At 43.1% G+C, this 24,588-nt stretch overlaps 1 protein-coding gene across 1 annotated transcript in view; it reads left to right on the top strand.

Moving 5' to 3' along the window:
• The first annotated feature begins 415 nt into the window (after positions 1–415).
• MTNR1B (melatonin receptor 1B) overlaps positions 416–24,588 on the top strand; it is a 35,075-nt gene continuing 10,902 nt past the window's right edge. Inside the window, exon 1 of the mRNA XM_075492025.1 lies at positions 416–631. Coding sequence (XP_075348140.1) covers positions 421–631 — 211 coding nt within the window. The 5' untranslated portion in view covers positions 416–420. The remainder of the gene's footprint in view (positions 632–24,588) is intronic.

The raw sequence follows: 24,588 nt of genomic DNA, 5'->3' as shown, positions 1-24,588 counted from the left end.
GACCGAGCACGGCCGCCTCCGCTGCCCGTGGGCGCTGTCCCCGCCCCGGCACCTCCCTGCTCTGCCGCCGCCGCCTCCCGCCCCTCAGCACCGAGAGGCGGCCTCCCGCCCTCCCGCCCGCCGGGGATCCCCGCACGGCGCCAAGGGCCGCCGCTCCCGCCAGCCGCCCCCGCCCCCCCACCCTCATAGCCGCGGCGCGCGGGGCGGGGCGGGGCCGGGGGCGGGGCCCAGGCGAAGTGCCCGCCCCCGGGCTTTCCCGTCCCGCCTCCGGGGGGCGCTAGCCCCGCCCCGCAGCTCCGCGGCGCGCCCGGCGCGGCCGTTAAAAGCCTTCCCGCCCTCCCGGCCGGCCAGTCAGCGGGGTCGCCGCGCCGCTGCTGGGGCAGCGGCCGGAGCGCAGGGGACTGGGGCTGGGTATCAGCGATGCTGGAGAATGGCTCCCTGAGGAACTGCTGCGACCCGGGCGGGCGAGGCCACTTCGGCTCGGCGGAGCGGGAGGCGGCGGGTGCCCCGCGGCCCGCCTGGGTGGTGACGGTGCTCTCCAGCGTGCTGATCTTCACCACCGTGGTGGACATCTTGGGCAACCTGCTGGTCATCGTCTCCGTCTTCAAGAACCGCAAGCTCAGGAACTCAGGTAAGGGCTCGAGCCCCGGCACCCGCCCCGGCGGCGGCAGGTGGCAACGAGCGCGCAGAGCCCCACGGGCACCCCGGTCCCGCTTCGAGCTGCCCTGAGGAGGCCAGCCTGCCTGGGGAGTCCGGGCGGGCCGCCTGCTAAAGGCGGGGACCAAAGAGTCCCCCTCTATCCGTGCTTGCCCTGCAGTGTGTGCAGGGACCCCCAGCCGCTCAGTCCTGTGGCAGTCCTGCCTAGCACGCTGCCCCAGCGCTCCCCTTAGCCTGTGCTCTGTCCTGCCCTAGCCCTTAAGGGGGGAATGCGGGTCATTAAGTGGCTCTTAATGAGGCATTGTGTAGTCTCTATGGAGCCAGTGATGAGGGGAATCGGTGCTATCCGATTAAAATACCGGCGGCAAAGAGCGTGCCCCAAACGGTCGGAGGAAGAAAGAAGGAACTTTAAAACTTGCTTAAGAGTACTTCTGAAGGTGAGGTGCTGTGCATGTGTGGGAAAGCGGCTCAGCCCACGCTCCGGAGTCTTCATCGGAGTTCACGATAATCTTCCATGAAATCGTCTTTCCTCTTGTCTTCTCACTGAATATCCTTCAACCAGAAAGCAGCAAATAAAGTGGGGTGTTTTTCTTCAATCCTGTCTATAGTTTTTCTTCGTGTGTGCTCAAATGTGGCTCTGCGTGTTTTATTTGCTAAACTTACTCGCTTTCTCTTCTCGTCTTTTCGGGGCTACTTACAGGTGTCTCAGACTACAAAACTCTGTAGCTAGCACCAACTTCTCGGGTTTGCCACCCGGCCAACTTCTTAACCTAATTCACGTTATGTCCCCCTGCATGCGGGTACTCTCTCCCCCCCACCCTGTTGATGCTGCCGGTTGTTACCTGATGCGCGGAGTTAGGCTGCTGCTCGCTCACCTGCACTCGGCTGGCTGTTGGGTATTGGTGTAGCATAAGGTGCTACCCCCGAAATAGTGGTGTATCTACTAAAATTCTCATAACTGGTGCAGTTCCCCAGACTGATCGCTTCTTCGGGTCTGGAGTGCCATCCTTTTGCCATGTGCTCGCAGGTCGGAGTAACAACACTTTGCCGAGGGCTGAGGCAGGTCAGGTGCACAGCATCCCCTGCGCTCTCGGAGCCACCGCGCTCTGTATCGCATCGGTCCAGCTTCACACCCAAGAGGCAGCGGGGCAGGAGGGAGAACTGCTGACCTGCTTCTCCCGGGTGGTGTTTGTTTGTGGGGTTTTTTTTAACGGGTGTCGCTGCCCGAGCGCTATCGTGTTTCACGTGTAGTGACTAGAGCTCCTGGAAATGGAGCTAACTGGAAATAGGTAGTCATTCGCCCTTAAATTAAAAGATGCTTCGGAACAGAAGCAGTTTATAGAGGGATGAGACTTCCTCTCCCTAATCCTTGCACGTCTAACTGCATACGGGGGATGCCCCCCTTTACGTGGGGCTGAGCAATCACACCCCACGGAGCAGCGCCAAACGTGAGGACGTCTGAAAGCGTGGTTTGGGAGAGCAAGGGAAGAAATAGGGAGGGAGCTGCTCGGGGCACCGGGCACGGTCCTTTGGCGTGTACTTGGGCTGTACATTCAAGGGAGCCAAGCCGCTGCTGAGAGTAGCAGAGCCGTGCCGAGGTCGGTAAAGCCTTACCCGGTGCCGAGCCGGGGTAGGTGGCACCCTCCCGGTAGCCCGCAGCGCCGGGAGCCGGAGCCCTCCGTTCCCTGAGCCGGGGCCGCGGTCGCCGAGCAGCGCCGGGCCGGCCGAGCCGAGCGGAGCTGGGCGCACGGCCGCGGCGGGGCAGGGAGCCCCCGTGAGCCACCGGCGCCCTCCCGGCCCCTCGGCGCCGGGGGAAGGCGCGTTCCCGCGGGGATTGGCGCCTGGGCTCCGCGGAGGCGAGCGCCCCGCGAACAGGCTCTCGCCGGAGAGCGCGGCCGGCCCGAGGCATCAAACCCCGGCCGAGGGGGGAGCAGGAGAGGGGCTCTCTTCTGAGCCGTTTCGAACGACAGCAGCGAGGAGGGTTCGGACTGGAAGAGAGTGGTGCCTGGAAGAGTAAGTTTCAAGATCCTGATCAAAGTGCTCTGTGGCGTCCTAAGACTGTTGAAATAAGACGTGGTCTTCTTATCTAATTCAAATACCTACTAATTGATCTCCTTCTAGGATCATCCTTAATGTGATATCACTGACCCTGTCCCAAGGATCTCTTCATCTTTGTTAAGTACCATGAAGAACAGCAGGGAGTTCCTTCTGCGTGATCTTCATAAAGTTAAATCATAGGATCATAGAATCGTTTAGGCTGGAAAAGACCTTTAAGATCATCAAGTCCAACCGTAAACCTAACACTGCCAAGTCCACCACTACACCATGTCCCTAAGCACCACATCTACACGTCTTTTAAATACCTCCAGGGATGGTGACTCCACCACTTCCCTGGGCAGCCTGTTCCAATGCTTGACAACCCTTTTGGTGAAGAGATTTTTCCTAATATGCAATCTAAACCTCCCCTGGCACAACTTGAGGCAGTTTCCTCTTGTCCTATACCTTTTAAATTGCCAGTTCTTACTTTTCCATCAGGGAAAGATGGCCCTTGGGGATGAAGCTGAAAGAGGATAGTTCGGTAAACATCCACAGAGGTCTTTTCAGAGAAAATTTATTAAGGAGGGAGCAGAGTGGAAGAGGACTGCAAACTGATGTGGGTGGAGTGATGGAGGGAATGGGGAGGTGGTGGAGAGCTAAGGCAGTGCTTGGGAGCCCTTAGCGTCTGACAAGGAAATAAGACGGACAAGCAAGTGGACTTACAGGTTTTCCTTTCTGAGCAATCCAGAAACAACATGTTCATACTCACAAGGGGAGCGGATGTGGTAGAAAGTGAAACAGTGAGGAAAAATGGCATGAAAGGAGTTAGACTTGTAATAAGGGATGTCAGAGAGAGATGAAGCTAGTGGAACGGTTGTGACAAGAGACAGGGCATCCAGATGACCAAAGAAAAAAAGAAGAGCTATAGCACCATGAACACTCAATTCCCTTTGAAGAAGCTAATGAGAGATTTTCTTGGATAGGGATGAGAGTTTGGGACTTCAAATAAGCCACAGGTGTATGAGGAATAAATTAAGCAGCTCTGCCCACTTCTCTAGTACAAATAGTAATCTTCCCTTCAGAAAGCAAAACAGGGCTTTAGCATATTTCCAGGATTTATCAACACTATTCTGACCTAGGCTTTACAGAGAAATCTGATAATTGCAAACAATGTAATTATGCATCACTCTCCCTTAAAGTGTGATCAAAAGCAAATTTATTTTAATGTTGTTATATGAGGCACAAGAATGGAGTGAAATAAAATGACCCATTAGCCTTTATGTTGGTAAGTATTATGCTCAGCAGGAGGGAAATGGAGAATGGGTAGGATTGGTACTTTTAGAGATTGCTTATTCACTCCTTAAAGAGTGGGAATTTTGCCAGCCTTACAACAGAAGGATTGTTTCATAGCATACAGAAGCCTCTTTCCCACATTTAGATTTGTTTTTGAAGGAGGAGGGGAAAATTTGTGAAGGCTCTTCCAAGTAATGCATAGCATAATTGGTATGAATCAACATGCTTGTCTTCTTACATAACTGCACCCAGTCTTTCTGGGAGAGGCCGAGCAACTTCTGATCTCTAAAAGTGACTAAATTTACAGAAATTAATGCTTTTGTCATTTCTAATTTGGGAAGGTAGTAACTTTGTCCAACACACTACAAAATTAAATAAAACTTTGTATATGGGAATAATAAAATAAATTAGCCTGGTTTTCTACTTGAAATATCAAATGTGTTCCAAATTTTCAAAAGCGACTATTGATTTTGCATGTCTTCAATTAAGTATGCCCAGTTGAAGGCAGCTTTTAAAGTGCTAAACTTTTGAAGTGCTAAAGTTTACATGTGCTGAACAACCACTGCTGGATGGTCAAGTATCCTGAAGGTGCATCAAGTCAATCAAAACCACTAGATGCTTTTAAGAATTTCAGGATCCATTTCTATAGCCATAGCTATAACCATAACATTATGAGCTGGGGTAAGAATGCAGTAGGAAGCACTTCAGAAGGTGAGAACTGGCAAGGCATCTCCCACAGGAGGGAGATAAAGCAAAACATTTTTATTTCATTGGATTTAAAGCCAGCATAAAATCAGCGAGAGGTGAGAATTAGGCACATTAACTCAATATAATTTCAAAGAGTAGTGAGGACTTGGGACTCTTTGACTTTTGGCAGAAGGCCTAATATTAACCTTGGTGCATTGCCAAAGAATACATTAGCAGAAAGTGATATTTTTAGTGCATTGTGTCAACCCTCTTCACTGTCTCCACTATTTTTCTTTCTATATATAACAGCTAACACAGCACTATGAGACCCTGATTTCAATTTGAATGGCAAGGTGCTGTTGCAACACAGATTAAATCAAAATTCCTGTTTATTTTACCTGTAAGAACATGGGTGTATTTGCATGTTTAGTTTTATCTAATGTGTGTGTGGCTGTAGAGATGGACAATAATTCTCAGACGTACATCCATACAAAATAAAACATTTCTGCACATAGAATTGTCATTTTGGTACTTGCCTGTCTACTAAATAAAAATATTCAGCAATATAACCAAGTCTTGTACTCTTTCTCCATGCTATTCACCTTTCCGTAGCCTTCACTCCACATCTCTGTAATATAGCTGAGGGTATGTTTTCTCCATTGTTATATGCTGTTTGCAGTTACTCTTCTTCACTTTGGCCACACCAGTTCTCTTTCCTTTATTCCTCCCCAATTATTATTCCGTTCACTGGGATAGAGGACAGTTTTCTCCTGGGGTGGAATTCATCTCTTAGAAGACTACAGTGGAGGTATCTGTTTCTGAACTTCTTCCCTTGGGCTCCCTTTATAATCTATGGAGAACAATAAGCATTTTTAGGGCATAGTTAATCTAACTTATTTTTGACATCTGCATTAGGATGACATGATTCGGCCCATAAAAGTGTTTTATTTCTCTCCACTAAAAACAAAGTGAATGAAGAGGGACTATCTCAGTGTAGTCACCTACATTTAGGTGAGAAGAAATCAACATATGAAGTCAGAAGTCATCATGTAATCTTCTCGTAACTTGTCAAGTTCTATTTTTAAATTTGCACATTTTCCTCCTCCTCGCCATCTGTCCTCCAAGAGATCATATTGATCCAAATAAGACTGACATTAAAAAAAATTTAAAATATACCAATACAACTGAAATGTTCAATACGCTTCCTGGGTCTTGAAACTGCCTGGCGAAATTGTCTTTTAATATAACCAGTGATGCTGACAAGAATACATTTTGATGAGCAGAGGGTGAGATCCCACTCTTTATGGTTCCAGCTAGGACCATGCTTAGCAGAACTTTTGTACTCCTGACTTCTTAGCCCTGGGATTGTGTGTGTTTGGCCTTCACATTCTCTCTCACATTCAGGATCTCTAGCCTTGAAGCTGCCCAATACTAAGAAATTCATAGGAATATGACTTCAACATTCACAAAAGTTCATCGAACCTAACACTTAAAATAAAGCTCTTCTTTCTCTTTATAATAATACCATGGTTCAAACATTTTTTTATTTGAACTTTGTGCTTGTTAGTTGCTAATTATAGTGGATATTTTTATTGGTAAAACTGTAATTGTCATTTAACTTGGATGGATCATTTCTCTACCTGATGAGAACTCTTGTGCCATATTAATGGGAATAAACACGTATTTACCTCTCAACCTTTGTTTTTCTATGGTTAACAAGTCAAACACTTTCAGTTTCCTCTAATTAACCAGGCTCTTAATTTCCCTGATTGTTTTAGGCCTTTTAGTTCACCTATCCCAGCTGAATTAATCTTTCCTGAAGAAGAGAAAATTGACCTTTTCACAGTAATGCACGTGAAGTACCACCAATAGCATAAAGAAAATAATATTAACATTCTATTCTGTTCTGTCCTTTCCTGGATGGATAGAATGGACCTGATATGCCTTGGAGCCACGTTTTTCTTTTAGGTAATAGCATCATATAGATGACTCTTCTTGGTGCAGTCACTTGCTAATGCAGCTCTTCTTTTTCTTCTGTATTTTCAGTCCACACAATTATTATTCCTTCAGTACCTGACCTCATACCTCATGCTATTATACTCTATCCACTTTCTGCTCTTTCAGTCCTCAAAGAAAAAAAGATCTTGACATTTCCCTGTAACAATGTGGGCTCTCAACTTCGTATTATCACAAAATTTCATTAGTTCTCTTTGTGTTTTATGACATAATACTTCTGAATCAGAAAAAATTAGTTCAATGTAGGTTACCTCCCTCTGGTCCAACAATTTTCTTTCATCACCATCCAGGCAGTGGTAGCAACAGACTGTGTGTAGTACCCTAGCATACGTGCTTCCAAGGCTAGATCAGTTTAGAGCAATCTCCCAGGTACAGAAAGTCGAAGTCTAGCTTTTATTAAATAAAGATTATCAGATTAGTTGGTACAGCCACTTTGTATAAGCTCACATTGAATTTTATTCCATTTGTCTTTACCTGCATCTTTAATTTTCCTTTCCTTCCAAATTTGTTTCTGCAGCCTTGCCTACAATTAAAATGAGATTAAGAAACCCTAAGATTTCTTGATTCATTCATCTTTTGCAGTTGATTCACCACCTTAAATACAAGTGCTATGTTAGCACATACTCTATGGTAGACAAATGGATCTTCCAGGGGTGGCTAACACTGTTTTAGTTTTCTTATCACTCCCAAATTGTTTTTCTGACTTATTACTAGCACCATTCCTGCAAAAAGAAACAGCAGTTGTGCCAGCACCATAGCAAGGGAGGAGGAAATGGGTACTAAAGTGTGGGAGCACCACAGGTGCAGGCAAGTCATGGCAAAACTGCTCTTCAGGAGCCAAGCTCTGTGCTACAGCCTGAGAGGAATCAGCACTTCCCTACTGGCAGTGAGGACCAGAGAACACATTTGGCCCCTTTCTACAGGTCCCACACGTAGCTCTCTGTCCTTTCAGAACCTATGACACCATATCTGAGATAACATGTTAAAAAATTCCTGCTATCAAGTGTATTCAATCTCGACATTTTTGCTTTATTGTAGATACAGTAACTCCTCATCTGCCAGCCTGTCTTGTCCCCAAGCCCACCATTATTGTCCTTAATAAAAACTGTAGCAAAATGTTTCTTCAGATCAGCAGCTGTTTTAAGTTGATTTTCAGATTCCCCTTCCCCCAGTAACTCCTCTTTGCTTTTTCCTTTTGTTAATGTGGTGAAAGGGCATTTTATTTGTTTTAGAAGTCTTTGCAAAGCCAATTAAGTTTAGGTTTCTGCCAGTTCCCATTTTATCCATTTTTGCTCTCCCTAGCAGTTTTCTTTGGTGGACATATTTCCTGTTCCTTCTAGCCTCATTTCTTGCCCCTGGTATCCTTGCTGAGACAACTTTTCCTCCAGCTAGACCTGGAACTTTTTCTTATATTTTTTTCCCTCTTTTGGATACAAGTTCCAGATAATTTTTTTGTATCTTTAATATGAAGAAATGCCAAGCTTCCTCTGCATTCAAGTCCCTAAGCTCCTCAATACAACTGACTTCACTTTCCTAATTACCTTCTTTTATTTATCAAAATGTGCAAACCCCCTTCTTAGTTAAGTCTACTTTGTTTATTCTTCCATCTAATTTAAACAAAATAATCTCATCTGCTTTGAGTACAACCTTATTTTCTATCACAAGCTCTTCAGGGATGTCTTTATTCTTAATCAAAACAAAGGCCGGGCTTTGTTGGCAAATAGACTCTGTGTTGAAGAAATCTACTGGGTGTATGTCCAGAACTCAACAGCCACTAGTATGTTTATTATCTCCTTTACGTATGAGGAGCTGCAGTGTCCCATCATTAAATTGTTTCCATTAGTATTTCCCTACTAAAACAGAGGTGATCTCATCCTACCGCAGGCTTCTGTGTCCTTCCCTGCACATTGCCTTTACAGCTCTTCCTCAGTGTAATTTTGGCTTTTACCCAGGATATCATCCTCTCTCTTTTTTTTTTTTCCTTTTTTTTTTTCTTTTATGAAGACTGTACAACTTTCAGTTAATATTTCTCTTCTCTGATCACTGGTGCAATTCCATCCTAACAGAATTATTTCCATGAAGTTTGATTTTAATTTCTCACTGGTTTTGGATGCTCTATTTTGTTGCATGGGTTCCTGGCATTCTTTTACTAACTGTACTGCTTTTCTTATTACCACTCCAGTCGAACTCCTCAGTCTTTGAGCTCCTATTTTCTGTGTTTGTTGCCACCACCTTCCTGAAGCCAAAATTCCCCCTGCCCTGGGTGTTAAATGAAGAAACTATATGATTCCTTCTCAGGCTCTCTTCCCATCTCTCAATTTCAAGTTCTTTTTATTCATTCTGCCAGCTTGGATTGCAAGCTGCTATCCCATATGCTTAGGTGAAGTCTGTCTATGAAGATATGAAACCTCTTCTCAGAGAATACCTCCAAATGATCAATACTCCAAGTCTTTCTACATCACTTCTAGAATTATTCCGTCATGTGCCCATGACTCATCTCATACTTCTAATTACACTTCTATTCTCTTCTTGGAGAGGAAACAGAGTAAGTTCATCACCAACTCCATCCTCTTTTCTGTGAGACTTGGTTCAAACAGTAACTGGCTGAGAAAATATATCTTCGAAGTTATTTATAAAATAATAACTTTAAACTTTGTTAACCTGTTAATTATTCCAAAAGTGGAAGAGCAAAGTGAAAAGTCAGTATTGTTCATTTGCAAATTAGGAAAAGTACTTTAACAAAGGAAGCATCCTTCAGTGAAAGGAAGTAAACCTTGCAAGTAAATTTGGAAAAAGTTAAAATCAGAGACCTAAGAATGTTCTAGTTGAGAAGAAATCTAACGAATATAGAATTTCAAAATATTCTGGAAGTAGAAAGTTTGTAAGGAAATTATTGGCCTAAAGGGATTGAAAGAAGCATTTAGGAATACAGAAACATCATAAAGGAGAAAAATAACTTCTGTATCAGTCTGCATCCCAGAGAATCCTGAGAAACATTTTATTCAAAAGCAATAGGAGACGGCTTTATGTGACACTGCATACAAAAAAATGGATAGCCTTAGAGAAGATGGACTAGAATCATCTTTTTTTCATCATCTAGAGAATCATGACACAAGACCAAGGACATGTTCAGCATAATCTGGAGATGGAGAATACTAAAATGAAAGTCACCTTCTGAAACTCTAAGTAAACTGTGGAAGTTAGGAATTTGGTAAATTTAAAGAACTACTGGCTATTCTGTGAAGAGTTTGAGTGTTCAAAGTCATAATGGCTAATGCTACCAAAAATCGGAGAAAGTATGGAATGTATTAGTGGCAGGTGTAAACCAAATTCTAGCAGCTAAGGATTAGGGTAAAATTGTAATCTGAGGTAGGTTATTCTACATCTATAGGGTACTTTGTATCCTCTTTTGAAGCACCCGGCAATACCTTATTGGATGATAGCTCTAAACTATAATTTTCTTTTATCCTGTAGAGGAAGTGATCAGTTTATTGATAAGCGAATAGGAATTATATCACCAAGATCAGCTCCAAGACACTTTTATTTTAGAATAAAAAGCTAAGTTCTGTTCCATTTGGTAAATGGAGCTATTGTAAATGGAGCTAACTCTACCCATGTTCTGAGCAAAAGGAAAACCAAAGGATGATGTTAGTGTGATGCAACACCATACCCAGGCTCTCCATAGGTCCAAGTCTAACACAGTCACACAGCTTTTTTTTTTTTCAGCTCAGAGTATGAATAAGTTTCCTTTCATCTCCCTGAACTAACCAACGCAAACATACCCTCAGAGACAGGTAACTCGAAGGACCTCTTGGCAGTGGTAGTTTGGCAATTCCAATGTGTCTTAGCAGCACTCCCTTTGCTGCCAGCTATCTCCTGGACTCTGGACTGGCGTTTCCTTTGCAGGACTCACTGACTGCATGAGGCGTGACCTCTCTGCAGTAAAGCTCTGTTCGTGGATGGACCAGCAGAAGCAATTCAAGGATTCATGGTGCTCTTTGACACAATCAGCCAAAGAGCTAAGAGACCACATCTACTCACAGAGAGCCCGGACAGCTCATTTTAAAAGACTAATTTTTTCAACTATTCTTAGCAGATATAAATTCACCAGGTGACTTGAACCATTCTATTGCGGATGTTATAGGAGACTACATTCATCTCATTAAATCAATGATAACCTATTCTCTGCCTCTAGGGTAAATTTTACTCCTACTCCAATTCAGACCTATTCCGAGTACCGGTATCTTCACATAAAATCTGAAGATATGCTCCAGATTTTAGCTTCTTCATAAGAAGTTCTTCATAAGTTATTCTTTACAAACACATGTTGGTACCTTGACGTAGACTGTCAAGTACATTGCCTTGGTCCCAAGAATACATATGAAAACAGCTATGTTATCCTGAGCTGATAAAACAAAACATTTTTTTTCCTTTGCAGAATGGAAGAAATGCTATGGTAATTTTCATCTTCCTAAAAATCAATCTGAGTGGTTGTTCTAGTTTTTAAACTCCCACCTTGATATAGGCATGAAACAGATTTCATGCCAGTAAAAGCTAACTGAAATATGTCTAAATCACTGTGGGTGCAACTCCATTGTCCTCCTTAACAACAGTAGCTGCTTTGGAATCTTCTGGTTTACTTTTGGTCTCAATACTGATAAGGACTGAGCTATATCACAGACTCGATGTTTTCCTGACATTGCTTTTCCATACATTTCCACAGCTGCATATGGAACAGTTATGTCTTGACATGACAACAGATAACAGCAGCCTAGGATCTTGATTGCTGGGATTCTTTTTAATTATTTATTAATTATAGAGATATTTGATCACACTTTTATAAATGCTGCTTAAATTATCTCTGAAGAAAAAATATAACCCTTCTCACAAAGTTACTAATTTTTTCAGCTGCTTTTTATGGACTTGGCTCATTTTCAATGTTTAAATACCTGTATGAAGATTATGATAATATTACATGACACTTCCACAAACATTATCGTCTTTCTGCTATAGAACAGCATGTGTTCATCTGTTGGTTTAGATTGCCATATTTGCACAATGAGGGCAACAATTGTCAGAAAATACCACATACAGCTACTGGAGCTAGCAGTCTGATTAACAGGAAAAATATCTGCTTAATACATCAGCCTTGTAAATATAATTATGTTAACTAATTATAAGATCAGAGCTAGCATCGAACTGTAAAATATATCACTGCAAAAAAAGACAGGGGCCTATAAATGACATCCTCATGTCTCTAAGATTTGCTCAAATCCTGCCTGAAATTCTCAGTGTCCTCTCATACTAAAGCCAGTGCAATTTTTCCAGTTACCTCAGTATACACAGCATTTCATTTGAGTTCAAATAGGGAAAAGGACCCTATGTCAGATGGCTATCACCTATGAATATGTGTAATCTAATCAGTCTAGGTATTTTTATTTCCTACTTTTCATTCAAGTAAAAGTAATCTACTTACCGAATATTATCTGCATAATTAAAAAAAAAAAAAGTGTCTATTCAAGCTACTCATGCTGTACAGATCCTGCCCATGATGAAGTTCATCAACGTTGTAGTCTTTAGGGCTTTTTAAAGATGTTCTTAGAAGTAGACAACTCTATTCAGCTTTTCTACTGGCAAGTAAAAGGATGTTATGTTAAAACATGCTGCTTCACTTCAAGACAAGTAAAGACATGCAGGTGGTGTAGTCACTACGTGCCAACTGGGAGCTATCCCATCCCTCCTTTCTGTGAACTACAACTTATGGTTCTTAAGACTCTTGGGAATCTATATTCAAGAGACTGAGCATTCCAGCATACTCATTTGAAATCAAGCATTTCTCACTGGAATGCACAAGGTGTAATCTTCGGATTGTTACAGAGGAAAAGTTTCACACAACACCTTAGCTGGAATTTCCATCTTCACGCAGACAAACCTTCTGGTCTGCAAACTCAAGACAGCATGCAACTTTAACACACCTTTGTACTTTCTTCCATGTTTTCCTTTAAAAATAGAGGGCCATCCTTTTTAGCCTCTCAGGTAAAAGTTAATTCCTCTATTTTCTTATAAGCACCTCAGCAAACCCCTTCTGATGTAGTAAACTACACAGTAACTGCTACTGTACTGCTGTGAAGTGAACCCACTTGTTGATGAGGGCATTTTTAGCCTCATTCATTGAGGCTGTTAACAATTCTGAGTGCAGGCTTAAGGACTGCATCCTTCTTGTATCCAAGAGCTATTAAGAATGTTGGGTGTTACCCACTGTACTGAATACAGAGATACGCAGAAAGAGTCAGTATGCCGTTACTCCTACATAAGCATGAAATGAAAATAACAGATTTCCCAAAGTGTTCACAAGCCAAAGATCTTATCGGGCATCAAGCTGTTCAGAAACAGCCCCCACTTTACACCTATGTGCAAAATTGCTTAATTCCATTATCTACAGAGTTAGAATTCACAAAAAGCAGATGTGAATCACTTTACACAAGGAATACTTGTGTACATTTTGAAGCAAAGAGATGATCTTTCCCAAAGCTTTCCTACAGGAACCAGCTAACTACACTATGTAGCTAACTACCAGATAAAACTGGTAACTTCACTGGTAGCTACACTAAACAAGGTAACTGACCAGGTAACTAACTGGTAGCTACACTAAACCAGCTAACTATACTATTCAAAGCTCCATCAAAGCTGATCATGCATTCTGTTCCGAGTAAAATGCTATGCTCTTTCAGATCCCCTGTGCTTCATTCATGAAATGGAAATAAAAATCATCTGCAAAAGACTGAGAGATAAGTACTTTGGAAACCGTAAGAGATGCAGCTATATATTCCTTCTTTTACCCCCAAACATTGCCAGTACCACTGAGGCCAAAATAACTTATTTGAAGAGTTGAAATGCCTTCCACAACACTTCCAGAAATTTCATGTATAATTTATTTTCAAGACAGGATTACAGGCCTGTGGGTAGCCTCAGCTTATGAGAATATGTGACATGTTTCCAATTAGTGTCTTATTCTCAGCTATTGCTTTTTAGATTAATTATATCATAACCTAAGCAAAGTTTGACTTCATGTCCTGGTTTCAGCCGGGATAGAGTTAATTTTCTTCCTAGTAGCTGGTATAGTGCTGTGTTTTGGATTTAGGATTACAATAATGTTGATAACACACTCATGTTTTAGTTGTTGCTAAGTAATGTTTACACTGGTCCAGGACTTTTCAGCTTCCCCTGCTCTGCCAGGTGCACAAGAAGCTGGGAGGGGACAGAGCCGAGATAATTGATCCAAACTGGCCCAAGGGCTATTCCATACCATATGACATCATGCTCAGTATAGAAGCTGGGAGGAGTTGGCCGGGGGCAGCGATCGCTGCTCGGGGATGGGCTGGGCATTGGCCGGTGGGTGGTGAGTGGTTGCATCGCTTCTTCCCCCCCCCCCCCCCAGTTTTTGTTCCTCTCTCTCTCTTTTGTTGTTTTCCTTTTCATTACAATTTATTATTATATACATTTCCCCCCCCCCTTTTTCCCAGTTATTAAACTGTTCTTATCTCAGCCCATGAATTTTCTTACTTTTGCTCTTCCAATTCTCTCCCCCATCCCACCGGCGGGGGGGAGGGTGAGCAAGTGGCTGTGTGGTGCTTAGTTGCCAACTGAAGCTAAACCACAACACTTAATTAATGGTTGGAAGACAAGCAGTCAATAAAATTGCAGGATTCTATAAGAAGGTACCACTTCTGATTCATTAATAAGGTAATGAATAGTTGATGGAGTAACTAATCCTGGAAATTATTTCCAAAAACACGAAGGACAAGAAAGTGATTGGTAGTAATCACCGTGGGTTTACAAATGGAAAATCATGCTTAAACCAACCTGATAGCCTTCTACAATGACGTGATTAGCTTGGTGGATGAGGGGAGAGCACTGGATGTTGTTTACCTTGACTTTAGTAAAGCTTTTGACACTGTCTCCTGTAACATCCTTATAGGCTAGCTGACAAAGTAGGGGTTAGATAAGTGGACAGTGAGGTAGATTGAAAACTGGATGAATGACTGGGCCCCGGGGCTTGTGACCAGTGGCACAAAGTCCAGTAGGAGGACAAGCCACTAGCAACGTGCCTCAGGAGTCAGTACTGGGACCAATACTGTTTAACTTCTTCATTAATGACCTGGATGATGCGGCAGAGTGTACCCTCAGTGAGTTCACAGATGATACAAAACTGGGAGGAGTGGCTAATACACCAGAAGGTCATGCTGCCATTCAGAGGGACGGGGACAGGCTGGAGAAATGGGCTGACAGGAACTTCATGAAGTTCAACAAAGGGAAGTGCGAAGTCCTGTACCTGGAAAGGAACAACCCCAGGCACCGATATATGCTGGGGGACACCCAGCTGGAAAGCAGCTTGGCAGAAAAGGACCTGGGGGTCCTGGCGGACAACAAGTTGATCATGAGCTAGCAATGCACCCTTGCAGCACAGAAGGCTAACAGCCTCCTGGGGTGCATCAGAGTGTTTCTAGCAAGCCAAGGAAGGTGATCCTTCCCCTCAGCACTGATAAGGCCACACCTGGAGTGCTGTGTCCAGCTCTGGGCTCCCCAGTGCAAGAAAGATATGGACTTACTGGAGTAAAGTCCACTACAGAGCCACTAAGGTGACTAGGGGCTTGGAGCATCTCCCATATGAGGAGAAGCTGAGAGAGCTGTGACAGTTCAGCCTGGAGAAGAGATGGCTCAGGGGGATCTTATCAATGTGTATAAATACTTGGTGGAAGGGAGTGAAGAAGAAGCAGCCAGACTCTTCTCAGTAGTACCCACTGAGAAGACAAGAGGTAATGGGTACAAATTAAAGCCCGTGAAATTCCATCTGAACACAAGAAACTTTTTTCACTGTGTGGATGGTTAAACACTGGAACAGGTTGCACAGAGAGTTATGGAGTCTGCGCCTCTAGAGATACTGAAAACCCGACTGGACACAGTCGTGGGCAACCTGCTCTCACTGGCCCTACTTGAGCAGGAGGGGTTGGACTAGATGATCTCAAGAGGTGCCTTCCAACCCAAGAGAGTCAGTGAAATAGTGATTCTGTAAGGCTGCAGCATGACATCATCATTTGCTGTAAAAAACTTGTATTTTAACCTAAGTACTGGTGGAAAGATTTTCATTTGACATAATGGGCAGAACTCTATTAACAGCACTGGCTTACCAACACATAGGTAGGCTTTGACTCATCTTGACTTTTGAGATCCCTGATTTCTGAAAAGCTTGCTTTTTTTTTTCGGCGCACATATGTTTGAAGATGGTAAATTTCCTATGCCTTTAATGTGGCCTTTTATTTCTTACTGCCACTGTTTTTCCATTCCCTTATTGCTCCTTTATTGCTAGTTTGGAAAAGACCAAATAAGAAAAGCAAGTGAAGATGGAAATATGTTTGCAGTAGTATTAGTGCCTTTTGTTGCATGTCATCTGTTGAGCAAGAAATAGCCTTTTGATAAGTAATAGGAAGAGAACAGTTTTTGTTGGCAGAACTCTGTATTTGCAGATACAATGATACTGAAAGCAGCTCGGAGGTAAACTCTCATGAATCTTCTGCATCAGTAGGTCCAACTCTTAACTGAAACATAAAAATAGTTTTCCAAAAGAGAAAACAAAGCAGCACATATTCTCACACTTTTAATTACATCAGCACAGTCACCGGACAGAAAATGCTATATTGAAAGAACTTTATGTTAAATAGAAAGGCCTAACTCTTAGATAATGCAACAGTTATTTGATTAATAGGGAACTGGTGTCCTTATATGCCTTTGTCTTGTTACGTTAGAGGTCATGATAGAAAGAAAATTTAAAATTCAAAGTCACCCGCCGAAAGTCAGGTAGTACATTGGCATATTCCAGGTAATTTACTGGCTTAAAATATAGTGGTAGAAAGTGACTGTTGTGCTGTGGAAATATAGAGCAGTTCTACTTGGGGACACAAAGTCTATCTGTGAGACCTCTAAAATGACTGCAAAAATAATTATAATTATTAGATTCAAAGGTGGGGTTAGACCCCATGGGCGACAGATTGTTTTCTGAATCAGTTTTCATGTTAAGCACGATATTCCTTTCTTTTTTTATGCTTTCTTTTGCAGTCATTAGAAGCAAAATGTGTAAAATGTTAATCAGATGTTGAAGCAGACCTTGTAAAAAGATGGTTTAACCATAGTGATTTGCCTAGAAGAAAATGATCTACTGGTAAGCGGGTTGAAATAGTTTAAAAGATTTTACCTATGATGATGGTCCCAGGTATGAAACATTAACTACACAATCCAGAGTCTAATTTCAGCACTGGATATTTGTTGTGTCAAAGTTGAGCAAAAATTGCCTAATTTGAGATCCTGTAATTATGCCTTTAGTTAGATAATCTCAAAACAATGTAATCCGCTTTAGTCACCTGGTAGGCTAGGACCATAAAGATTGTAAAACTTGCTATACAGTCAGCTTCCTGGTTAAATATGAAGCAAGAATATCTGGTCTGTTTATGGAGAGCAAACAAAATAGTGAAGTACACGACCTTCAAACACAACATTCTCATGTAATATAGAGAAAAGTGATTTCCATTTGAGCCTGATTTAGTAAAAATGATATTGATTTGTCCCAGTTTGCAGGTGTATTCACCCAGTAAGAGAGGTGTGACTTGGTACTTCATGCAGACAGAAGTCACCCACTGCTGTTTCTGGACCACAGGCCACCAGATCACTCACTTGGGTCACAGCTAGGACTTCCACAAGGAGTCAGTCTGAATGGCTAGTTGCAGTTCACAGTGCTCAAAGATCATCAAAGTAATATGTGGAAAAAGATTCTGCAGCCTGGCTGAGCTGAACCTAGTATTTGAGTACCTAGATAAGGAGGGAAATTCTGGCCTTGCTCAAACCAGTGGGAATTGGTTTCCAAAAATATTTTTGCTAGAATCTGGTGCCTTTTCCCTCTTTCTGTGCAGCCCTCACCACACTCCACATTCCACCCCCCAGGTCTGTAAATATTTGCTGGTCCAGATTCTCTGTTGGTCTCAGACCATTATGTCCAGTCAGAGACTGTTCAGATTCTGCTGCCACAAGGAATCTGAAGACACAAACATAAACAAAACAAAGCCCCGCATGTTCTAATCTGCACTTGGACCTGTTCTTCTGACCAAGCAACTCTAGCTCACTGTTAATGACCATGTCTTTTCTGTACCTATATAGAAGCAGGTACGATCTTAGATACCCTCTGCTATTTAGTAGATCAAGTAGAGCCCTCATCTAGTGCAAAATCAACAGCATCTTCCCCCTGTTCCCTAGTGAAAACAGTAAATATCCTGTATACCTGTTCCTTATTAGAACAGGTCACCCAGAGAGGCTGTTGAGTCTCCATGGCTGGAGACAGTCAGAACCTGACTGGACACGGCCCTGAACAACCTGCTGTAGTTGACCCCTCTTCAATGGGAGGGTTGTCTAAATGACCTCCAGAGATCCATTCCAACATAAATGATTCTGTGGTTATATGCCTATGCCTGTCACCCTTCATCTAACTATCTCACCGATATCATGACTCACAGGAGCAGCCAGAACAGAGTTTTTGTCTAGTCATCTTGCAAGGCTTCTACTGGCTCTCAGAAAAGACCTTAATTCAGGAAATTATTATTACACACTTTGTCTGTATTGAGGTGAAACACAAACCAGCCAATACTTTAGAAGGGAACACACAATCACTTTCTGCAAAAGCATTTTATTTACTCATCTGTTTACATGCTGTTTACAAACCTGTGAGTATCATTATAAGATGAATCATGTCAGTGTACTTTGCTTTAAGACCTTGTTTCCAAAAGAAGCAGATGGCACAGACTGACAACAGCTTCTGAAGACATTCATCTCCCTATGCATGTACAGTGATAAGGCCTTCCAAAAGCTCAGAACAAAAAGGGTAAGACTTTTCCTCACTGAAAGGTTGTAATGGCCACTTTTATCAAGTGTCATCTATATTCTTCCTTGGTGAAATAGGAAACAAGAAGGGAAAAGAAGCTCATAATGAAGGGACTCCAGAGAAAGTTAGAAGCATTGACAACTTGTCAACCTAAGTGTTCCCCATATTAGATGTTCCCATATTTACTGCAGTGTATCAGATCCCATTTTACAGAATTCCAAGACTATCTTAGGATCCCCCACTGTGTCTAGGAGTTGAACGTAGGAATCCCTAAAAGCACATAGACCCCTAAAAGTACATAGCAGCAATAATGGGCTTAGATTTTATTTCTTTCTGCAGCTGTAACTACTTTGTATGTACATGCTTTGCATGTACTTGTTTCTGGTCGTGTAGCTATCACATGCTGCGAGTCCTTCATCTGGAGCCCTGCAGACCAGTTGAGTAAATCACTGTGGAAATTACCACTCACATATCTTCTTTTCCATAAGAGGAGATCCCAAATGTACTGGTCAAAATGCTCTGTTCTGTTTAAATGGGTCTACAGGGCAAAGCTACAAGATGCACCTTATCGTAGCTAACCAAATCTCTTGGCTAACTGGTGCTGAGTAGGTCCCATAGTCTGCAATAATCCCAATTTTATTCACTTGATGTCTGCTGGATATTTTGAATATCTTCTGTAATATCTTGAGCCTTATATTTCAAAATAGAATTCTTTTATGTTCTGGGGTTTGGTTTTGGTTTGTTTTTGTTGTGTTTTTTTTTTTTTTTTTATTCAACTAATCTGCTAGTGAATATTAAAAAAAAAGAAAACACAAACCAACCAGCTTAGCAAAACAAAACAAAACATGGGTTTTGTTTGCAAAAAATTACTTTCATTCTTCAATTTCCTGTCCTTCTTTCTAAAAGAAGGTGAAAGATAAGTTATTCTAAGGACCTGAATGCTGTTTTGTTGCTGTAACACAGAAAAAAAACCAAGGTAATTTCCTTTGATACAAATTCAGGCTAAAGACAGTAGCAAAGATGAAGGTAATAGAAGGTAATAGTGAAGGTAACAGAAGATGAGCTAGACTTTCACACAATATAAATTAATGCCTGCCAGGACATTAAAGTTTTGCCATCATAATGAAGTTTTGTCCAGAGTGTTTAGCAGTGAAATGTCCTTACTTTTTTTGCTTCTTGTCGTGGTTTAGCCCCAGCCGGCAGCTAAGCACCACGCAGCCGCTCGCTCACTCCCCCTCGGTGGGATGGGGGAGAGAATCGGAAGAGCAAAAGTAAGAAAACTTGAGGGTTGAGATAAAAACAGTTTAATAGGGAAAGCAAAAGCCGCACACGCAAGCAAAGCAAGGAATTAATTCACTACTTCCCATGGTCAGGCAGGTGTTCAGCCATCTCCGGGAAAGCAGGGCTCCATCACGCGTAATGGTTACTTGGGAAGACAAATGCCATCACTCCAAATGTCCCCCCTTCCTCCTTCTTCCCCAGCTTTCTATACTGCGCATGACGTCATATGGTATGGAATAGCCCTTTGGTCAGTTTGGATCAACTATCCTGGCTGTGTCCCCTCCCAGCTTCTTCTGCACCTGGCAGAGCACGGGAAGCTGAAAAGTCCTTGACTAGTACAGCAACAACTAAAACATCTCTGTATTATCAACACTGTCTTCAGCACAAATCCAAAACATAGCCCCATACCAGCCACTATAAAGAAAATGAACTCTATCTCAACTGAAACCAGGACAGTATCCACCCCTTATTCCATACCATTTACGTCATGCTCAGGTCTCACACTATTCAATACATTCTCATTACCCACCATCACCCTTCCCATCCTTTGATATAATACACACATATCATTCCCTTAGTCTATGGACCACCCCTGTAAAATGTCTGTAAAATGTCCATAAATGTCCACAAAATGTCCACTGAGTTCATTTAGTCCATGACTTTGGGCTTCATCTCTTATGGTTGTTACTCAGGACAGGAGAGGTGGTGTGTTGCTTGGAGTTATTGGGGACCAAAGCCAGCTCAGGTCAGGTCACTGCTGCACTTGCACTGCTTCTTGTAAGGCTTCTCCTCCATTTGTTCAGGTGGTTCCAGCTGTAGTAATTCCTATAACATGCAACTCAAATCATGGGTTACAACAATTTAAAGGTATATCTATTACAATGTCCACCCCTGGTCCTTTTGGGCCAGGTTATAGGGTTTAACATTGCAATGAACTCCTCCCCTTGCTCCTAGCCTGGCTAGCAACAAGGGGTTCCTGCTATAGTAATTCCCACAACATGCAACTCAAATCACGGGATACAACAATTTAAAGGTATTTCCATTACAATCTCCACCCCTGGTCCCTTTGGACCAGACCATCAGGTTTAACATTGCAATGAAGTCCTCCCCTTGCCCCTGCTCCAGCTTGGACTTATCCACAGAATGTAGTACCTTCAGAAGTAAACTTGCTCCAACATGGCCTCATGCACAGCCACTGATGCTTCAAGGTGTACCTGCTGCAGCATGGACTTCATCCACAGCCACAGATGCTTCGAGGTGTACCTGCTGCAGCATGGACTTTATCCACAGCCACAGATGCTTCGAGGTATACCTGCTGCAGCATGGACTTTATCCACAGCCACAGGTGCTTCGAGGTGTACCTGCTGCAGCATGGACTTCATCCCCAGCCACAGGTGCTTCGAGGTGTACCTGCTCTGGCATGGGCTAATCCATGGGCACAGACGCTTCGGGGTGTCCTGCTCCCACGTGGATTCATCCACAGGTCACAGTCCCTTCGACTCAAGTTCACAGCGGAGTTCCAGCCTGTCCAGTACAGCAGCACAGAAACAGCAGCGATGCCCTGGCCATCTGCCAGCCCAGGCGCAAGGCCATTGCTGTTATCAAAATGTTCCCAGGCACAGCAGAGTAAGGTGATCAGCAGTACAGCAGCACGGCAGGCAGCAAAAGAAAAAAGCAGCCACTAACGAGCCCTAGACTCTAACATACAGTAAGGCAAGCAAGCCTATGGCAAGCACAGAAGCTTGCTGATTAATAGCTAAACAGCAATAACAGCTATAAATTATATCTGGCACATTCCAATCAAATCTGTCATTATCTCAAACCCTTCGTGCCCCACGTTGGGCGCCAAAAAGGACTGTCGTGGTTTAGCCCCAGCCGGCAGCTAAGCACCACGCAGCCGCTCGCTCACTCCCCCTCGGTGGGATGGGGGAGAGAATCGGAAGAGCAAAAGTAAGAAAACTTGAGGGTTGAGATAAAAACAGTTTAATAGGGAAAGCAAAAGCCGCACACGCAAGCAAAGCAAGGAATTAATTCACTACTTCCCATGGTCAGGCAGGTGTTCAGCCATCTCCGGGAAAGCAGGGCTCCATCACGCGTAATGGTTACTTGGGAAGACAAATGCCATCACTCCAAATGTCCCCCCTTCCTCCTTCTTCCCCAGCTTTCTATACTGCGCATGACGTCATATGGTATGGAATAGCCCTTTGGTCAGTTTGGATCAACTATCCTGGCTGTGTCCCCTCCCAGCTTCTTCTGCACCTGGCAGAGCACGGGAAGCTGAAAAGTCCTTGACTAGTACAGCAACAACTAAAACATCTCTGTATTATCAACACTGTCTTCAGCACAAATCCAAAACATAGCCCCATACCAGCCACTATAAAGAAAATGAACTCTATCTCAACTGAAACCAGGACACTTCTACACTCCAGTCTTATATAGTTGATCTGAATCAAGTTTTAGTTTTTTGGTTTTTTTTTTAAGAAAATAACATCCTACAAAATGCTACATATTTCACTTTTTTCTATGAAATGCAATATAGTGTTGGGAGACTGAAAAAAAATACGTTATTAACAACAATAGGTTGCCTAGCTATTTATAGGATGTCACTAGATTGTACCTGTTGTGTTTTACAGCTTTTCATATTAGCCCCTTTGTCAGCAGTAAATGAGTTTTCATACTTGCAGTTGTTCATGTAGGTTTCCTATTCTTCCTTGGTTGAAGCAATCAACAGCTGTGATTACTTCAAGTGAAGAAAATTAAACTGATATATATTGACAGATACAAGAAACTCAACTTCTTTCATGGATTAGTGAAAAAAACAGGCTGTTTTTGTTGTTATTCAGTGATTGTGCCCAGCAACTCAGCAACAGTTTTGAAGCTGGGCCATCACTGGTGCCCACAGTGGTAAGAACTCAGAGTCAATGTCTTGGCTTCATTCCCTGCATGAAAAGCAATAGTACCCTAGACAGAGGCATTCTCTCAGCAACAACAGGGACCTTTCACCATCCTACACTACCCTGAAGGCAAGATCCTGACTTCAGTGTGAGGGCATTGGTGTAAGGGATCTTCACCCCTGAGCCTGCTGCAAAATACAGCTCAGTTGCAGGTGACTAGCCACACAAAACATGGCTATTGCCCCTTCAAACATTTTGTCAACAAAACCCGGCTGATTGTGTAGAGGAGTGGCTGGCAAGGACCTGAATGAGCATGTCACATCGCACCACTCACTATCAGCACAACAGGGGAGCCCGAGAAGGAGCTGTGCTTCTGAATGGTGTCACTGAAACTTACTGTCCTCGTCATAAAAGCAGTTGTGTTGGTACAGACCAAGGGCGTAACTAGCCTCATACTCTGTCTTTAACTGTAGATGTAAGCAGGCACTCAGGAAAAAAAAGAGAACAGAGCAACCCGATATGATACTTCTCCTGCATTCTCTAAACTTGTGATTCCTTCCAGCTCAGAGGATTTCCTGAACCTAGTATGTTATGTTTGTTTAGTAACCTTCAACTGATGTCTCTTTCAAGTACTTTTCCAGCCTTCCCTTGAATACAGGTAAAATTTTTGCATCTGCAAGATCTGTTAAGGAGTTCCACAGGTTTACTACCTATTGCAGCAACCACCCCCTTTTGTTTGCTTTGATTTTGACTAGCTTCATTTTATAGCTCTAGCTCTTCTATTTGCTCCATCCCTCAGCACCAGTATGCCACTATGGTGTCATTTTGGAGCAGTTAGCTGGACAGGTGCTGTCATTTTTTACAGAGTGTGCCTAATACAGGTGGTATTATCTAATAGAGAAGAGCAAGGCTCATGAACCTGGAGTGTTCTTCCTAATCTGTCTTGGGTGAGTCCCTGCACCTGTCTATCTCTGTTTCCCACCTGTTGGGAAAACCCTTCTATGAAAAGGTTTTGGGTTTTTTGGGTTTTTTTTTTGCTTTGAAACATACTGATGAAGACCACTCTACAAAGTAAGTGATAACCTGTGTGTTCTGGTTCTAGGGTGAAATTCTTGAACATAACCTAAAAAGAGACAAGCAGGCTAACCCCAGAAGAGCAGCAGGGCTGGTGAGTAGGGCACTCTCTTGGGACTATGGGACACACAGGCTCAAGTCCTTTTTCAAAGAAAGGCTCTTCTACCATGGAAGTGTCCTAACCACTAGGCAATAGTGAATTCTCTAGAAGAGCCTGTCTCACCTCTTCTGCTTCCCCTTTTCTCTCTGAAAACACCCAGTACCAGGAAAGTTCCTGCAGTCTCAGAAGCCCAGAAAAGTATTTATCACCCCATAAACGTACTATCTGATTAACGATCAGACTTCTGCTCTGGAAGAACCAACCACTTGCTTTTGCCTTCTGCCCTGCTATATGGTGCGATGTATTGTCTCTGTTGTGGCTGGTGCACTAGGTGGCAATAGAGAGTCACCACTGTCCCTACTCGCACCAGAGCAAGCCCCAGGCGAGCAAAATTGTACACCTAGGGGTTAGAAATCTCAAGACTTTACTAAGTTTTTAACAGCACAGCACTAGAAATATTTTTTTGCACCTGCAATCTATTATGAAACTCATGGCAGCAAACTCACCTCAAGTACCGGTGCTCCCATATTTAACCACAGGGCGAAGAAGCCTGAGCACACAGTAAAAACGGAGGGTTTGCTCACTGGATTATATTCATACCTAGCTGCCAAGCACACCAAAATCAT

The sequence above is a fragment of the Mycteria americana genome, chromosome 1 (genome assembly GCF_035582795.1).
Source record: "Mycteria americana isolate JAX WOST 10 ecotype Jacksonville Zoo and Gardens chromosome 1, USCA_MyAme_1.0, whole genome shotgun sequence".
In the NCBI taxonomy this organism is placed as follows: domain Eukaryota; kingdom Metazoa; phylum Chordata; class Aves; order Ciconiiformes; family Ciconiidae; genus Mycteria; species Mycteria americana.
The sequence above is the reverse complement of the archived record's forward strand: the minus strand, read 5'-3'. Positions and strand labels throughout refer to the sequence as shown.